This window comes from Gopherus flavomarginatus, chromosome 25 (assembly GCF_025201925.1).
Source record: "Gopherus flavomarginatus isolate rGopFla2 chromosome 25, rGopFla2.mat.asm, whole genome shotgun sequence".
Classification (NCBI taxonomy): domain Eukaryota; kingdom Metazoa; phylum Chordata; order Testudines; family Testudinidae; genus Gopherus; species Gopherus flavomarginatus.
In genome coordinates, this window is record NC_066641.1 from 6,068,768 (window position 1) to 6,082,030 (window position 13,263).

The window sequence follows — 13,263 nt, forward strand, 5'->3', positions numbered from 1 at the left end:
CTGGGAGAGGAGGGCCAGGCAGGGACTAGTGCAGGATGCCGGAGATCAGGACTGAGAGGCCTGAACAGGGATGCAGGGAGATCCCAGAGCTGGAACAGCGGGAGGGGCTGCAGATCAGGTGTGAGGGGCACTGGTAGAGCTGCATAGGGAAAGCTCACACAGTGTGGGCTCCACTCTTCATTGGCACGGTCAGTTTCTTACGGTACTAAAACTTCTCCAGCTTGCCAAAGGGAGAACCCCTTGCTTGTTGCATTCCAGCACCTGTGGCAAGAGTGACAGATGCAAAGGAAGCTGTACAGAGGGCTGCTGATGGGCCTATTACTGTAAGAACAGATTCTCTCCTCGCTCCGTCCCTGCCTTGCCCGGCTGAGCCCGCGTCACAATGTACAGCCTCGTCTTGTCTCTGCTTCTGTGTCCACAGGCAGCAAAGAGTGGGTGAAATATCAGGATGCAGAATACAAATTCTCTGAGCATCACTCAACCTGGGTGCAGGCTCAGCGGATCTGCATGTGGTTTCAAGCTGAGTTGGTGTCTGTTCATAACCAAGCTGAGCTGGATTTTTTGGGCCAGAGCCTGAAGAAGGTAGGAGAATGTAACCAAGTGTGGGGCATCCGTGGGCCATTGTCGGACACCTGCGTGTCACTGAGCGCTGGTTTTCGGCAGGAAGCAGGTCTGCACAGTTGTGGAAAATGCTCCCTTCCCATCATTAAAGCCAGAGCATGGTCGCAAGGGTGTAATTTCACCGGGCATCAGCCAACGCCAGCAGAGTTACTGGATTTACCCCAGTATAACTGATTCTGGCCTGGCCTTAGGGGTGTGGTGCATTGCACTGGCTGCTGCATGAAGCCACTGACTGGCACCAGCGAAAGCATCTCATTGGTTCCCCCCAAGCTGCTGCATGAAGAGAAGGGAGGAGGAGGAGGGTGGGTGAGTACCGAGCATCTTCCCCTTGTGAGAAAGGCACCGCAGGGTCTGGGAGGGAAGGGGAGGCTGCACACAGCTCATCGCCCAGCCAGCCCGCAATAGCCACAGGGCACCTGTGCTGGTTTCCAGGCCCTGGGAAATCCTGGAGAAACTGCTGACCGCAGCCCAGACCGAGGACCGGGCTTAGGTGGCTCCTGTAGGTCCCGACGGAGAAGGCATTAGCTGAATGAGGCCCTGCTGGATTTGCTCTTCTCAGCTCTGCCTGTGACCCTGACATGTCCTGTGTTTTGTTTCCCCAGTTCTCCAGGGGCCAGGAGCAGCACTGGTGGATCGGGTTGCATACCTATGAAAACGATGGGCGATTCAAGTGAGTCAAGTCTCCCCCCGCCTTCCCCATGCATCCTCTCACCTTCCTTCATGCCTCCTCCCCGTAATGAGGATTGTGCAAATCCAACCGGGAACCCCACATTAAATTCCAACTGTGGGGGGGACACTGGGGCAGGACTCCGGACTCCCCAGCTCATCCCAGCTGGAAATGCCTTAGCTGGGGGGGCAACATTCTGCCCTTGGATAGACACCTGCCCCCTGCTGACATCAGTGAGAATTGCATGTGAGTCTGAGAGAGCAGAAAGGAGTCTCATTGCTCACTCCCGGAAGAGTGGTCTGGAAATCTTGCCGCCCCCCCCCCCCCCCAAAGACTGAGCGCGGAGCCTCTCCAGCCTAGAGAGCAAGTGGCCAACGCTGAAAAGCCAGCTCCAGTCATGCCGAGCACAAGTCATGAGGAAAGCAGGCCCGGCTACCTCCCCCTCTGCTGGGTCGGAGCGCCGTTGCTCTGCTCCCATCAGCACCTCCAGGCAGGCTGCAACACACCCTCGAGCAGCTGCTGCTGCAAGTTTCATTCCAGCAAGTGCAGTGCCATTCCCCGGGTGGGCCGTCGGCAGTGGGCATCAAACTTGTGTCTTAAAGCACGAGCCTCTGCTGCTGCACTAACCAGCCAGCCCCCGTTGGCTAAGCCTGTGGCAGGCTCGTGGAGCTCTGCATGAGATTAAAGCACTGTTAGAAGAGGGCCAGCGTGACGTGCTGAGCGGCTGTGGGCTGCACTCAGTTGATGGGGTATAAGCCTTCTGCCCCAGGAGTGAGAATTCACCCAGGTGTAGTCTGTGGTGCTATGCATGGGCCTTCATGGTGTAAACACAGTCTCCACCCCATTCCCCTTTCCCACTCTCCTTTCGCCGGACACATCTTGTCTAACATTAGTCTGGGAGCTCCCCTGGTCAGGCGGTCTGCAATGATGGGTGCCTGGCCTGGGAGTGGAATAGGAGCTCAGCCCCATGCTTGTGCAGGTCTGCCTGTGCCACCAGCAGAGGGCAGTAGTGATACCTGCACAGACGGCTCCCTCCTGGCCCCATGTCCCCTGAAGTCGGTGACCAGGCTCCCCTGGGCTTGGATGGGAGCAGAATTACTCCTCAGCTGTTCCACCACACTGGCTGCTTTGAAGCCCACCCTCTTGATTATAAGCGGCCCATGGCGGGTGAGTGCACCCAGCTGAATGGGCAGCAGCAGGGGGCGCAGGGAGAGCTGCCCGGCAAGGAGCCTGCGCTGCAGGAATCACCACTTCTCAGACCCGGCTCCGAGTGCGAGAGTCTGCCTGCCTACTCGATAGCCTCGTCTCCCACCCCCTACCACATGCAGCTGCTGACACTTCCCGCCCTCGCCTTCTGCAGGTGGTCTGACGGCTCCCTCCTGAACTTCATCTCCTGGGCGCCGGGCAAGCCGCGGCCAATCAGCAAGGAGAAGAAGTGCGTGTACGTGACGGCCAGCAGAGGTGAGAGGTTTGTACGTGTTAGGCGAATGGCCGTGCTACTGGAGCAGCGATCTCAAAGCATCGTCAGTGACCCCTCTGGGAGCCCCTCCGGCCAGGTGGCTCAGTACCATGAGCCCCGATTCGCTGATGGGGGAGCTAAGGCATGGAGGGAGGGGGAACCAACATTTTCGTAAGTGTCTCTGATGTTGGGTGCCTCTGTTTTTGGGAGCCCAGCCTGGAGACACCTTGGGCCTGTTCTCAGAGGTGCTGAGCACCCACAAGTGAAGTCAATGGGAGCTGCAGGTGCTGGGTACCTCTGGACTCAGCCCCGGGGGGAATCTTGCGGGGGGTGGGGAGGAGCATTGGCTCTAAGTGGCTTGCCCAGCAAGTGACTGGCAGAGCTGGGAATCAAGTCCTGACTAATCCAGCCAGTATCCCATGTACCCACCATGGACTGTGCAGGTGAGTCCTACATGACAGACCCCCCTACGCACCCGTCCCCTCTGCACACGCCCAGCACACATGTCCCACACTGAGGTTAATATTCGAGGTAGCTGGTATATGGGAGTCTCCAAGGTCATTGCAATAGCAAAGCCCCTTCCAGTCGAGGGAGTTAGTTCCACCGGCTGCCTGGAGCATGTAGAGGGAAGTCGCATGCTCTCTCCTTTTCCCTGAAGAGGACTGGGGGGACCAGAAGTGTCTAACTGCTCTGCCGTATATCTGCAAACGGAGTAACACCACTGCTGTGAAGCCCTCTCTGCCACCACTGCCCACTCCCGTTCCTGGCGGCTGCGCACGGGGCTGGGTCCCGTTCATCAACAAGGTATTTCAGGAGGCCTGCAGATGCAACGACCGTCTGTCTTGTCTGTACCACCCCCCACCCCATGTGCGTCTGCTTACATTTCTGCGTATTCTTGTGCAAAGTGCCCACCTGTGGCTCTGATCTCCCAGGAGGGGTTTAGGACCCTCTAGGGCAGTGGTGGGCAAACTATGGCCTGCGGGCTGAATCTGGCCCATGGGATTGCCTCTGTACCACTGGGGAGGGGGGGGGCAGAGAGCTCCGTGCGCTGCTCTTGCACGTTCCCTGCCAATGGGAGCTTCGGGGGAGGTACCCACAGGCAAGGGCAGCACGCAGAGCCCTCTGCGCGCACACCCCCACTCCCCCAGGGGCCGCAGGGACATGGTGCTGGCTGCTTCCCGGAATGGTGCGGGGCCGGGGCCAGGTCCAGGGCAGGCAGGGAGCCTGCCCTGGCCCCGGTGCATGCCACTGCCGCTCTGGAGCCACTCAGGGTAAGTGGTGCCGGGCCAGAGCCTGAACCCCACCCCCCTGCCAGACCCCTCCTGCACCCCAACCCCCTGCCATACCCTGCACCCCTCCTGCACCTCAACTCCCTGCCCTGAGCCCCCTGCCAGCACCCCAACCTCCTGCCCTGAGCCCTCTGCACCCCTCCTCCACCCCAACTCCTTGCCCTGAGCCCCTTCCTGCACATGCACCCCCTCCCACACCCCACAGAGTCTGCTCGCACCCCAAGCCCCTGCCAAACCCTGCACTTCTCCTCCGCCCCAACTCCCTGCCCTGAGCCCCTTCCTGCACATGCACCCCCTCCCACATCCCGCAGAGTCTGCCCGCACCCCAAGCCCCTTCCAAACCCTGCACTCCTCCTCCACCCCAACTCCCTGCCCTTAGCCCCTTCCTGCACATGCACCCCCTCCCACACCCCGCAGCCTCAGCCCGCACCCCAAGCCCGTTCCAAACCCTGCACTCCTCCTGCACCCCAACTCCTTGCCCTGAGCCCCCTGCCTGCACCCCTGCCCCGAACCACCTTTCGCACTCCACAACCCTCCCTGTCCTGAGCCCCTTCCCACACTGTGCACCCCCTCCTGCACCCCAACCCTGTTCCCTGAGTCCCTTCCTGCACACTGCACCCTGCACCCTGCACCCCCTCGCACCCAAACCCCCTGCCTCAGCCGCAGCCCTGCATTCATGGCCCTGCATGCAATTTCCCGACCCAGATGTGGCCCTCTTTGCCAACCCCAGTCTAGGGGCAGCATTGCTGGGGCTCTCCACGATCTGGCTGTGGGGCTGAGGAAAGTGAAATGCTACATTGGGTGCGTGGACAGGAGAAAGGATTGTGCATGTATGTAGGAGAGAGGATTGTGCATGTGTGTAGGGAAGTGGGGAGGATACAAGGTGTGTTGGTGGCAGAGGGGGTCTGGGGCCAGTCGGGGAAGGGAGGGGGTTAAGGTGGGGAATAGGTGCGTCTATGTGCGGGTTTGTAAGTGGTGTACTAGTGGAGATCATTCTTGTTCTGTTTGTACAGCACCTAGCACCCTGGGCTCTAGTCCGTAACTGGGTGCTGCAGTCATACAACTAGTGATTCAGACAAGTTCCCAGGAGCACCAGGAAGGGGAGTAGGCAGGGAGGCGGGTGGGTATGTTGCTCACTGGGTTGGGGAAATGCCCCCTGAACGTCTCTCTCGTCTGCCCTCGGGCCTTGCCCAGTGTTTCAGCATCAAGGGCTATGACAAGGCCGAGCAGGTGAAGTGGCAGGAAGCGAAGCAAGCGTGTGAGAGCCAGGGCGCCGTGCTGGCCACCATCTCCAACCACCTAGAGCAAGGTAGGGCATCCCCCTGGGGCCTCTTCTGCCAGGGCTGGGCAGTTTCAGGCCAGGACCTCAAGGGCTGCCTGCGAGGAGCTTGGGCTAACAGCTGGGCTGTGACCCCAAGACCGGCCAGGTGCGGAACCTGCAGACGGAGGGGTCAGGAGGATGCGCTTTCGGCAGTGCCCCGTGACTCCGCCATTGATCAGCTGGTTCCCTGCTTCCCCTTTTTTTTCATCTTCCAGCTTTTATAACCTCCGTCCTTCCCAATGTGACCTTTGACCTTTGGATCGGCCTCCACGACACCAAGCAGGAGTTCCAGTGGGTGGAATCAGAACCTCTCCGATACGTCAACTGGGCCCCAGGGGAGCCCTCTGGGTACGGCACCTCCACAGCGAACAACAAACCGGTGAGCGATTCCCTGGGCCCCTTTCTCTCTGGACTAGCCCAGCCCGTTGCTTTCAGCCTGGCTGCCTGGGCGTGGGTGGAACGTAGGAATTCCCAGATCGGAGCCCAGCAGGGGCCAGCTTCAGAGGGAGGAGCAAGACCCCTGCAGATAATCCACCCCCAGGCAGGTCTCCTCCTGATCCCTAATAGTTAAAAATTTGCTGAAGCCCTGAGGTTTATCTTCTGGGCACTGGCCAATAGGAGGACTCAGTCCTGGCAGCTCTGCTTGGCTAAACAATGGCTAAGAGAGGAGACGTGAGCATTGGCATAGCTCTGAGGGATGCAAACCCTCTGGCCGGGAGAGGAGCCATAGACAGCAGCCGGGCGCAGGTGAGTACCTAGGAGTCTGGGGTGAACAATGAGCAAAGAGAAACCTGGGTGGGACCCTGGGAAATGGGTCCTGATGGCGGAAGCGTCGGGCTGTGGAAACGTCTCCCAAGGGGCTGGGGAGGGAGCCCTGCCTCATGGGAGGACTGGACAGAGCTGGGGAGAATACGCTGGAGGGATCAGCCTGCATTGGCGGTGGGGTGGGGCGGGGCAGTGTCTTTCTCTAGCTATCCCGTCTCTCCCCGTGCTGCCGCCAGGGCAGTTAACGGGGTCTGAAGGTCCGGGAGATAGATAGGAGCAGTGTGCATGGTAGCACTCTACGGGCTGGATCCCTTGCTGCATTCGGCGCCCCAGAGGAGGGGGTGGGGTTTATGGTGCCAGTCCGGAGGCTGGCAGCAGCCTGGTTTGGCTCTCAGCACCACTTAGTGCATCCTCAGGTGGCTGCTGCACCAGGAAAGGAGCAGAGACTTGGCAGTGCTCTGGCCTCGCTGGGTGCGGGCACCATGGGGCTGGCCTCACTCAAGGACTCTGCAGCCAGCCAGCTCGCTCCACCTGCTTTGGCTGCCATAACGGTGCCAGGCAGCCAGAATGTGGGGTCCTTTCTGCTCCCAGGGATGGTTTCAGGGGATGGGCTCAGGATGCGGAGCAGGGCAGGGCTTGCAGAGGCAGCGCTGACCTCGCTGGCTTGTGTTTTGCAGACTAACTGCGTGCTGGTTTGGCATGGCTCCCCTCCCCACTTCACGGGCCGCTGGGACGACAGGAACTGCCTGGAAGAGAAACACGGCTACATCTGCCAGCGGAGCATAGGTAGGGGAGAGGGGCCGACAGCACCGGGTGTGTGCAGGTGCCTTGCCCATGGCACCTACTGCAGAGAAGGCAGGGCAGGTGCAGGTCAGAAACGAGCTCCGTAACCATAGCCCCAGTGACCTGGCATCACGACTCCCTACAAGCTGCCCTTGTTGGGTCACTGGCTGCAGCTGGGCTTTGCTCCTGCCAGATCAGCCCTGCGCCTGGCTGTCAGCATCCAGCTTTTCTGGGCAGCGTGCGCTGTGCCTGGGTTCTCTGGTACCAGTCACACTTGTGGGGCCGATGGTCCAAAATCTCCTGTAATGCGAGCTGGGGAACGGATCGGTGTGGGAAGCCTGTGTGCCACCCAGGTGCCAGGCTGTCCATGTGCTGGCACATCTGTCCAGCCAAGAGTGTCGCACAATACACTGCAAAGAAACGCAACCGCCGTTCCTAGAATGCCCCACCCCGGGGTATCTCAGCAGCCACGCCAGAGCGCTGAGTCGGAGCCCCAATACCGGCTCCAACATGCACCCCCTGGTGCTTTGAGATCCTGAGCCAGGGCTATGGGGCTGGGCACAGCTCCAACACTGTGCCAGGCCCAGCTAAATCCATCTGGTGCAGTGCTGCACCGCTCAGCATCAAAGCGCCCCACGTCCTTCCGCCACGTCTCAGCAACCTGCCCTTCTCCTTAACATGATTCTGTCCCCCGCGGGCTGCATCTGCAGCTCACTCGGCTCCAATGGCCCACGTCTCGCGCTGCGTGTGGGCAGCACCCTGGGGCCCGGATTGTCATGGGGGCGTTTTCACATGGCCCCGTTCCTGCCCGCTCCTGCGCTGGGATGAGACACCCTGTGGCAGTGCTGAGGGGCATTGCTCCTCTGCAAAGAGAGACTCTGGATGGAGATCTGAGCGTGTCTCTTTCCTCCCCCAGACCCAGCTCTGAGCTCATCCCGGACCAGCTCCCTCCCCTCCCCCAGCTCCCCGCTCTCCTACCTCAACAGCACCTACCGCATCCTGCAGAAACCCCTGAAGTGGCAGGAGGCCCTGCTGCTGTGTGAGACCCGCAACGCCACACTGGCCAGCGTGCTAGATCCCTACACCCAGGCGTACCTCACCCAGGCCATCAGCAGCTTGCGGGCCCCGCTCTGGATCGGCCTGGCTAATGAGGAGGTAGGAGGGAGGGGCTTGTCCCCTTGGGAGTGGAGGGGCGGGGTTGTGGTCTGAGCTGCCCCTGAGCTTTCCCCTTTGTTGGTGGTTTTCAGGGAGGCCGGAGCTATTCGTGGTTCACAGAAGAGAGCTTTTCCTATGTCAACTGGCAGGACGGGGAGCCTCGGCAGGTCACGGGCTGCTCCTACGTGGATGTGGATGGGACGTGGCGGACGGCCGGTTGTGACACCAAATTGCAAGGGGCTATCTGCAAGGTCAACACAGGTGTGTGCGCCGGTCTCCCGGGAGCAGAGGAGATGCAGGAGGGAGACAGGGGAAGAAGGACATCGGGCCCTCCTGGTGCTGCTCCTCTGGGCAGCTGCAGACCCCATGGCTGGGCTGGTTGCAGGCCGAGCAGCAAGAATCCATCCAGGGAGTACACGCTGTGCTCTGCAGTGCTTCCTAGGGATCCCGCAGAGCTGGCTGGGCAGGAAGGTGTTCCAGACATGGCCTGAGCCTTCTCTTTAACATCCCCCTGCTCCTCCCCCCCGCCCATCCATGTAAGTCAGGGCACAGACGAGACTAAACTCTAGTGTTGGTGGGTCATCAGCAATGCTCCTGCTTGCACCGTTTCCTTGGACAGAGCTGTTTGCTCTCCCTTTCACTCCCCCTTGGGGTGCGCTCTCCTGATTCAGCCACAGCTGTTTGACGACACCCCAGATTAGCTGATTGAGGGGAGGGCGGAGAGCACCGAGCAGGCGAGGGCCTCGGACGGGGCAGAGCGGAGGTGGGAAGAGACGGAGCGAGGGTGGGGCCTTGGTGGCGGGAAGAGGCAGAGAGTTGGCGGGGCTGAGAGGGGGTGGAGAACCTCAGGGGAAAAGAAAAGCTCCTTACCCATTCTTCGGCTCCTTTGCAGGGTCCCCCCCGTCACACAAGTGGAGTTACAGTGGGAGCTGCCCCAAGTCGGTGGAGGATTCCTCCTGGATCCCCTTCAGGAATCACTGCTACACTTTCCACATGGAGGTCACTCTGGGGCAGAAGGACGCCATGAAGAGATGCCAGAAAGGTACAAACGAGGTTCGAGTGCAGCAAGCCCGAGCGTGCGAGCCTAGGAATGCAAGATGGTTATGACCCATTAGATCATGAGCTTCCCCTACTGCCTGGGCAGGATTGTTCCCTGTAACGTGCCTGCCGGTGAATTGGCCAGTTCATTTCAAATACCCCAAGCAGTGCAGCTTCCACCCCTTCCCATGCAGAGCTGGTTCCACGGACTCCAGCGCTTGCCGTCCCTCACGGCCAGTATAAATTAACCTTCATCCCCTGTTCTCCTGGCCCGATGCCCTTGTGTATCTCTCTCCTGGTGCTTCCCCACTTCAGTCACTCTCAGGCCGAATCTCCCTGTGTGTTCGGCATGTGATCAACTGAGCCTTTCAATAATCACTTCTTCTCGCAGGGCTGTGGGGCAGATCCTCAGTGGGTGTAAATTGTCAGAGCTCTGACCTCCGTGGAATGTTTCGGGCATTTTGCACCAGCTGAGGCTCTGCGTGCTCGCGCTGATTGTCCGTGGAACCATTGCTGGGCGCTGGAGCTACTTAAATAAAGGCCCCTTCCTGTGAGGTCTCAGCAAAGCAAGCAGGTGCACCGCTGGGAGCAAGACCCAGCACCCGCAGGCTGCGCCTCCCTTCCTCTGAGCGGCCAGCCCCGTAACATTCCTGGCTGATGTGCCTTTTCCCCCGCAGCTGGTGGCACGGTGCTGTCCATCCAGGATGAGATGGAAAACGTGTTCGTTTGGGAGCATCTCCAAGCCTATGAGAGTCAGTCCAAGGGTGCCTGGTTAGGGATGACGTTTAACCCCAAAGGTAAAAGAATCATGTTGCAAGGGGAGTGATTTGTCTGGCTCCAGCATTTTTAGAAATTGGAGAGGTTGGAGCAGCGCTTCTGACTTCACTGCAGATCACTGGTGTCAGGAGACAGCATGGCCCCATGGGTGGAGCACTGGACTAGGAGTCGGAGAGCTTGGGGTGGTTCCCAGCTCTTTCATTATTTGCCTCAGTTTTCCTGTCTGCACAAGTGGGGATAATGGCACTGTCCCTCCTGTGCTGAGGTGCTTGGACATCTACAAAGGGGAATTGCCAGATCTGGGCTCAGTGTTACTGTGGCGAGTGAGCGCTTAGGGATTGCACGTATCAAGGAGCCCAGGCATGTGGAAGCCAGGCACTCTCTAGTGGGAGCTGTTACCCATTTCTCTGGGGGAAGATGTGTCTTGTGCATGCAATGGCCTGCATAGCTCTAGGCACTTTGGAGTACAAGGGTTTGCTGTGTCAGTCCCGGAGAAGCGAGACAAAGGAGTGGCTGGAAGTTTGCAGCCCCAGTCCGGTCTCCCAAGGGAGAGCTTGACCTGGGACAGTGTCTTCAACCTGCCTGGTTCACCTCCAGGGTTGATCTAAGGGGACCTCCAGGCCACGCTGGACATGATGCTGGGATTCAGCACAGTTTTCCAGGACTGGTCAAAGGGCAGTCCATGTTGCTCTGCAGTGCAGCTTAAAGCCACCCATGTCTTGGGAGACGACCAGTCCCTGCATTCAGCGTGGCCAGGCCACTCAGCTCATCCTGCTGGAGCCTATAGACTCTGCCGGCTGCTGCTCAGATCAGAATAGAGCACTGGATGCTAGGAACTGTAGCATCGACAGTCTGCTCTGTCAACTGAGTGCAGCAGCTGCTGACACTAGATCAGGGGTCGGCAACCTTTCAGAAGTGGTGTGCCAAGTCTTTATTCATTCACTCTAATTTAAGGTTTTGCGTACCAGTAATACATTTTAAGGTTCTTAGAAGGTCTCTTTCTATAAGTCTGTAATATATAACTAAACAATTGTTGTACGTAAAGTAAATAAGAGTTTTAAAATGTTTAAGAAGCTTCATTTAAAATTAAATAAAATGCAGAGTCCCCGGACCAGTGGCCAGGACCCGGGCAGAGTGAGTGCCACTGAAAATCAGCTCGTGTGCTGCCTTTGGCACCCGTGCCATAGGTTGCTTACCCCTGCACTAGATAGGTGTCCTGCCAAGGTACTAGCCCCACTGCTCTCAGCTGGGCAAGGCTCCAGCTCCCCTTGCAGCCCTGTGTAATGATCTCTTCCCTTCTAGGAGGCACCTTGGTTTGGCACGACAACACAGCCATGAACTACTCCAACTGGGGCCAGCACGACACTGGGCCCAGCATGCTCAGCCAGAACAGCTGCTACTGGATCCAGAGCAGTAACGGGGTGTGGCACCTGGGCTCCTGCTCTAATGTCACCATGGGGGTCATTTGTAAGATCCCCCGAGGTAAGAGGGCCCAGTGAGCCAGTTGACTTGGCTTGGTGGCTTTCACTGCAAACTATGAAAGAGTCTGAGAACAAAAGAACCTCCTGCCGGTGCAGAGTAAATCGGTCTGGGGCTCAGGTGCTGTCGAGGTGTCAGGGATTGATTTTCTGCCTCTGGGGACCTGGCCTCAGATCCTAGTTAGAGGAGTTTGAGCGGGGCAAGGTACTTCAGAGCACCTCGTCCTCAACACGCAGAGTGCTCAGCGCAGAGCCTAGGGTTGGAATTGCCGGGGCTGTGGAGTAGGATTGAGGGGTGTGGGTGGAGCTGGGTGGGGAGCCCAGGGTGGACTAGCCGTGGGTTATGGAGTAGGATTGAGGGGTGTGGGTGGAGCTGGGCGGGGAGCCCAGGGTGGACTAGCCGGGGGCTGCAGAGTAAAATTGAGGAGTGTGGGTGGAGCTGGGCGGGGAGCCCAGGGTGGACTAGCTGGGGGCTATGGAGTAGGATTGAGGGGTGTGGGTGGAGCTGGGCGGGGAGCCCAGGGTAGACAAGCCGGGAGCTGCGGAGTAGGACTGAGGGGCGTTGGTGGAGCTGGGAAGGGAGCCCAGGGTGGACTAGCCGAGGAGCCCAGGGTTGGACTAGCCGGGAGCTGCAGAGTAGGATTGAGGGGTGTCGGGGGAGCTTGGTGGAGAGTCCAGGGTTGGAATAGCAGCGTGGGGAGTCTGCTCATGCCAGCGCTGGCACTGGGCCAAGGAGTCTTCAGCATTGTGGGCTTCAGGTGAAAGCACTTCCCTCCCTGCAAGATTGTCACCCACAGGCCAACGCCTCTCTAGGAGGGCCAGTCTGCTACCTGGTGGGGACGTTGTGGAGAAGCTCATGGGAGACCGAGGCAGGACCGAGCTAGTCAGTGTTTCTCAACCCTGCAGTCTGAGGCTGTTGCTGCATGTCCCTGTGGCAGGGCACGGGATATGTTTGGGGCAGTACCAGTATTTGGGACTTGGTAAAAACAAGTAGCAGGGACTTAACAGGTACAAACATGCCCAGGGAGTGCCAGATTATCATGCGGGAGTGGGGCCACCAGCGATTCAACGAGTGCAGGGCAGGCTCAGGGACCTGGTAGGTGAGGAAACTCGGCGGGTGAGGAAACTCGGGGGGGCTCCAGTGACTCAGCCAGTGCAGGGCAGGCTTGGCAGGCGCCAGAGTCTCGGTGGGTGGGGGCAGGCTCAAGGGGCGCCAGCGATTCAGTGGGTGCGGGATAGGTTCGGTGGGGTCAGATCGAGTGCCAGTCTGGGAAGAGAGCTAAGGGAATGCGTAGACTGGGCACATATTCTGTATTGCAGCAGCCATTTGCCCCAGCTGTAGCAGGCAGGGCTGGGCGTCGGGAGGAATACACCATTCCCCACTGGCAGTAATGGATCTGGACGGAAAGACACTCTGGCAGGCTACTTATCTGTCTCTCTTTTCATTCCCCTTGCAGTTGAGGAGAGCAGCTTCTCCCGCTCAGGTGAGTGGCACAGCAGCGTCACAGATCAACATGCGCACAAGGCCTTGTTCCTATCCAGCCCCAGCTCCAGGGGTCGTACGGGACAAAGGGAGTACCAGGGCCTGGCAGCCTGGCTCCTATTAATACCAGCAGGAGTGCCCATTTTTGCCACCTGAGGCTGTGCCCATATCTTGGCAGGCTGGCCAGGGTCACCTTTGGATTAAGAGCTTTCCCTGTGAATTCCCAAGGGCAGGGGCCACACTTGATTTCTGTGGCTGGAGACTGTGTGAACACACTGCTCCCTTGCTCCGATCATCCCCCCCGCCCCCAGACAGCATCAGCTGCTGGGATCCAGAGCGTCCATGCGCTAGGGGTTGGCAGTGAGGAGTATGGCGTGCTGAGTGGCATCAGGCAGGATAGACTACAACCATGGAAAAGGACACCCCC

The 13,263-nt window shown here is 59.1% G+C and overlaps 1 protein-coding gene across 4 annotated transcripts in view; it reads left to right on the plus strand.

Annotated features, from left to right (window-relative positions):
• The window catches only part of MRC2 (mannose receptor C type 2), a 126,622-nt gene that overhangs the window by 99,650 nt on the left and 13,709 nt on the right, over positions 1 to 13,263 (plus strand). For all 4 annotated transcript variants that reach the window (XR_007771469.1, XM_050934892.1, XM_050934891.1 and 1 more), the window contains exons 17-29: positions 422 to 582; positions 1,224 to 1,291; positions 2,649 to 2,749; positions 3,406 to 3,551; positions 5,231 to 5,345; positions 5,573 to 5,736; positions 6,800 to 6,908; positions 7,822 to 8,060; positions 8,153 to 8,321; positions 8,953 to 9,102; positions 9,776 to 9,895; positions 11,178 to 11,357; positions 12,811 to 12,837. Coding sequence is in view for 3 of the 4 variants with exons in the window: in XM_050934892.1 (XP_050790849.1) it covers positions 422 to 582; positions 1,224 to 1,291; positions 2,649 to 2,749; positions 3,406 to 3,551; positions 5,231 to 5,345; positions 5,573 to 5,736; positions 6,800 to 6,908; positions 7,822 to 8,060; positions 8,153 to 8,321; positions 8,953 to 9,102; positions 9,776 to 9,895; positions 11,178 to 11,357; positions 12,811 to 12,837 (1,749 nt within the window). In the remaining variant the exon portion in view is untranslated. The remainder of the gene's footprint in view (positions 1 to 421; positions 583 to 1,223; positions 1,292 to 2,648; positions 2,750 to 3,405; positions 3,552 to 5,230; positions 5,346 to 5,572; positions 5,737 to 6,799; positions 6,909 to 7,821; positions 8,061 to 8,152; positions 8,322 to 8,952; positions 9,103 to 9,775; positions 9,896 to 11,177; positions 11,358 to 12,810; positions 12,838 to 13,263) is intronic.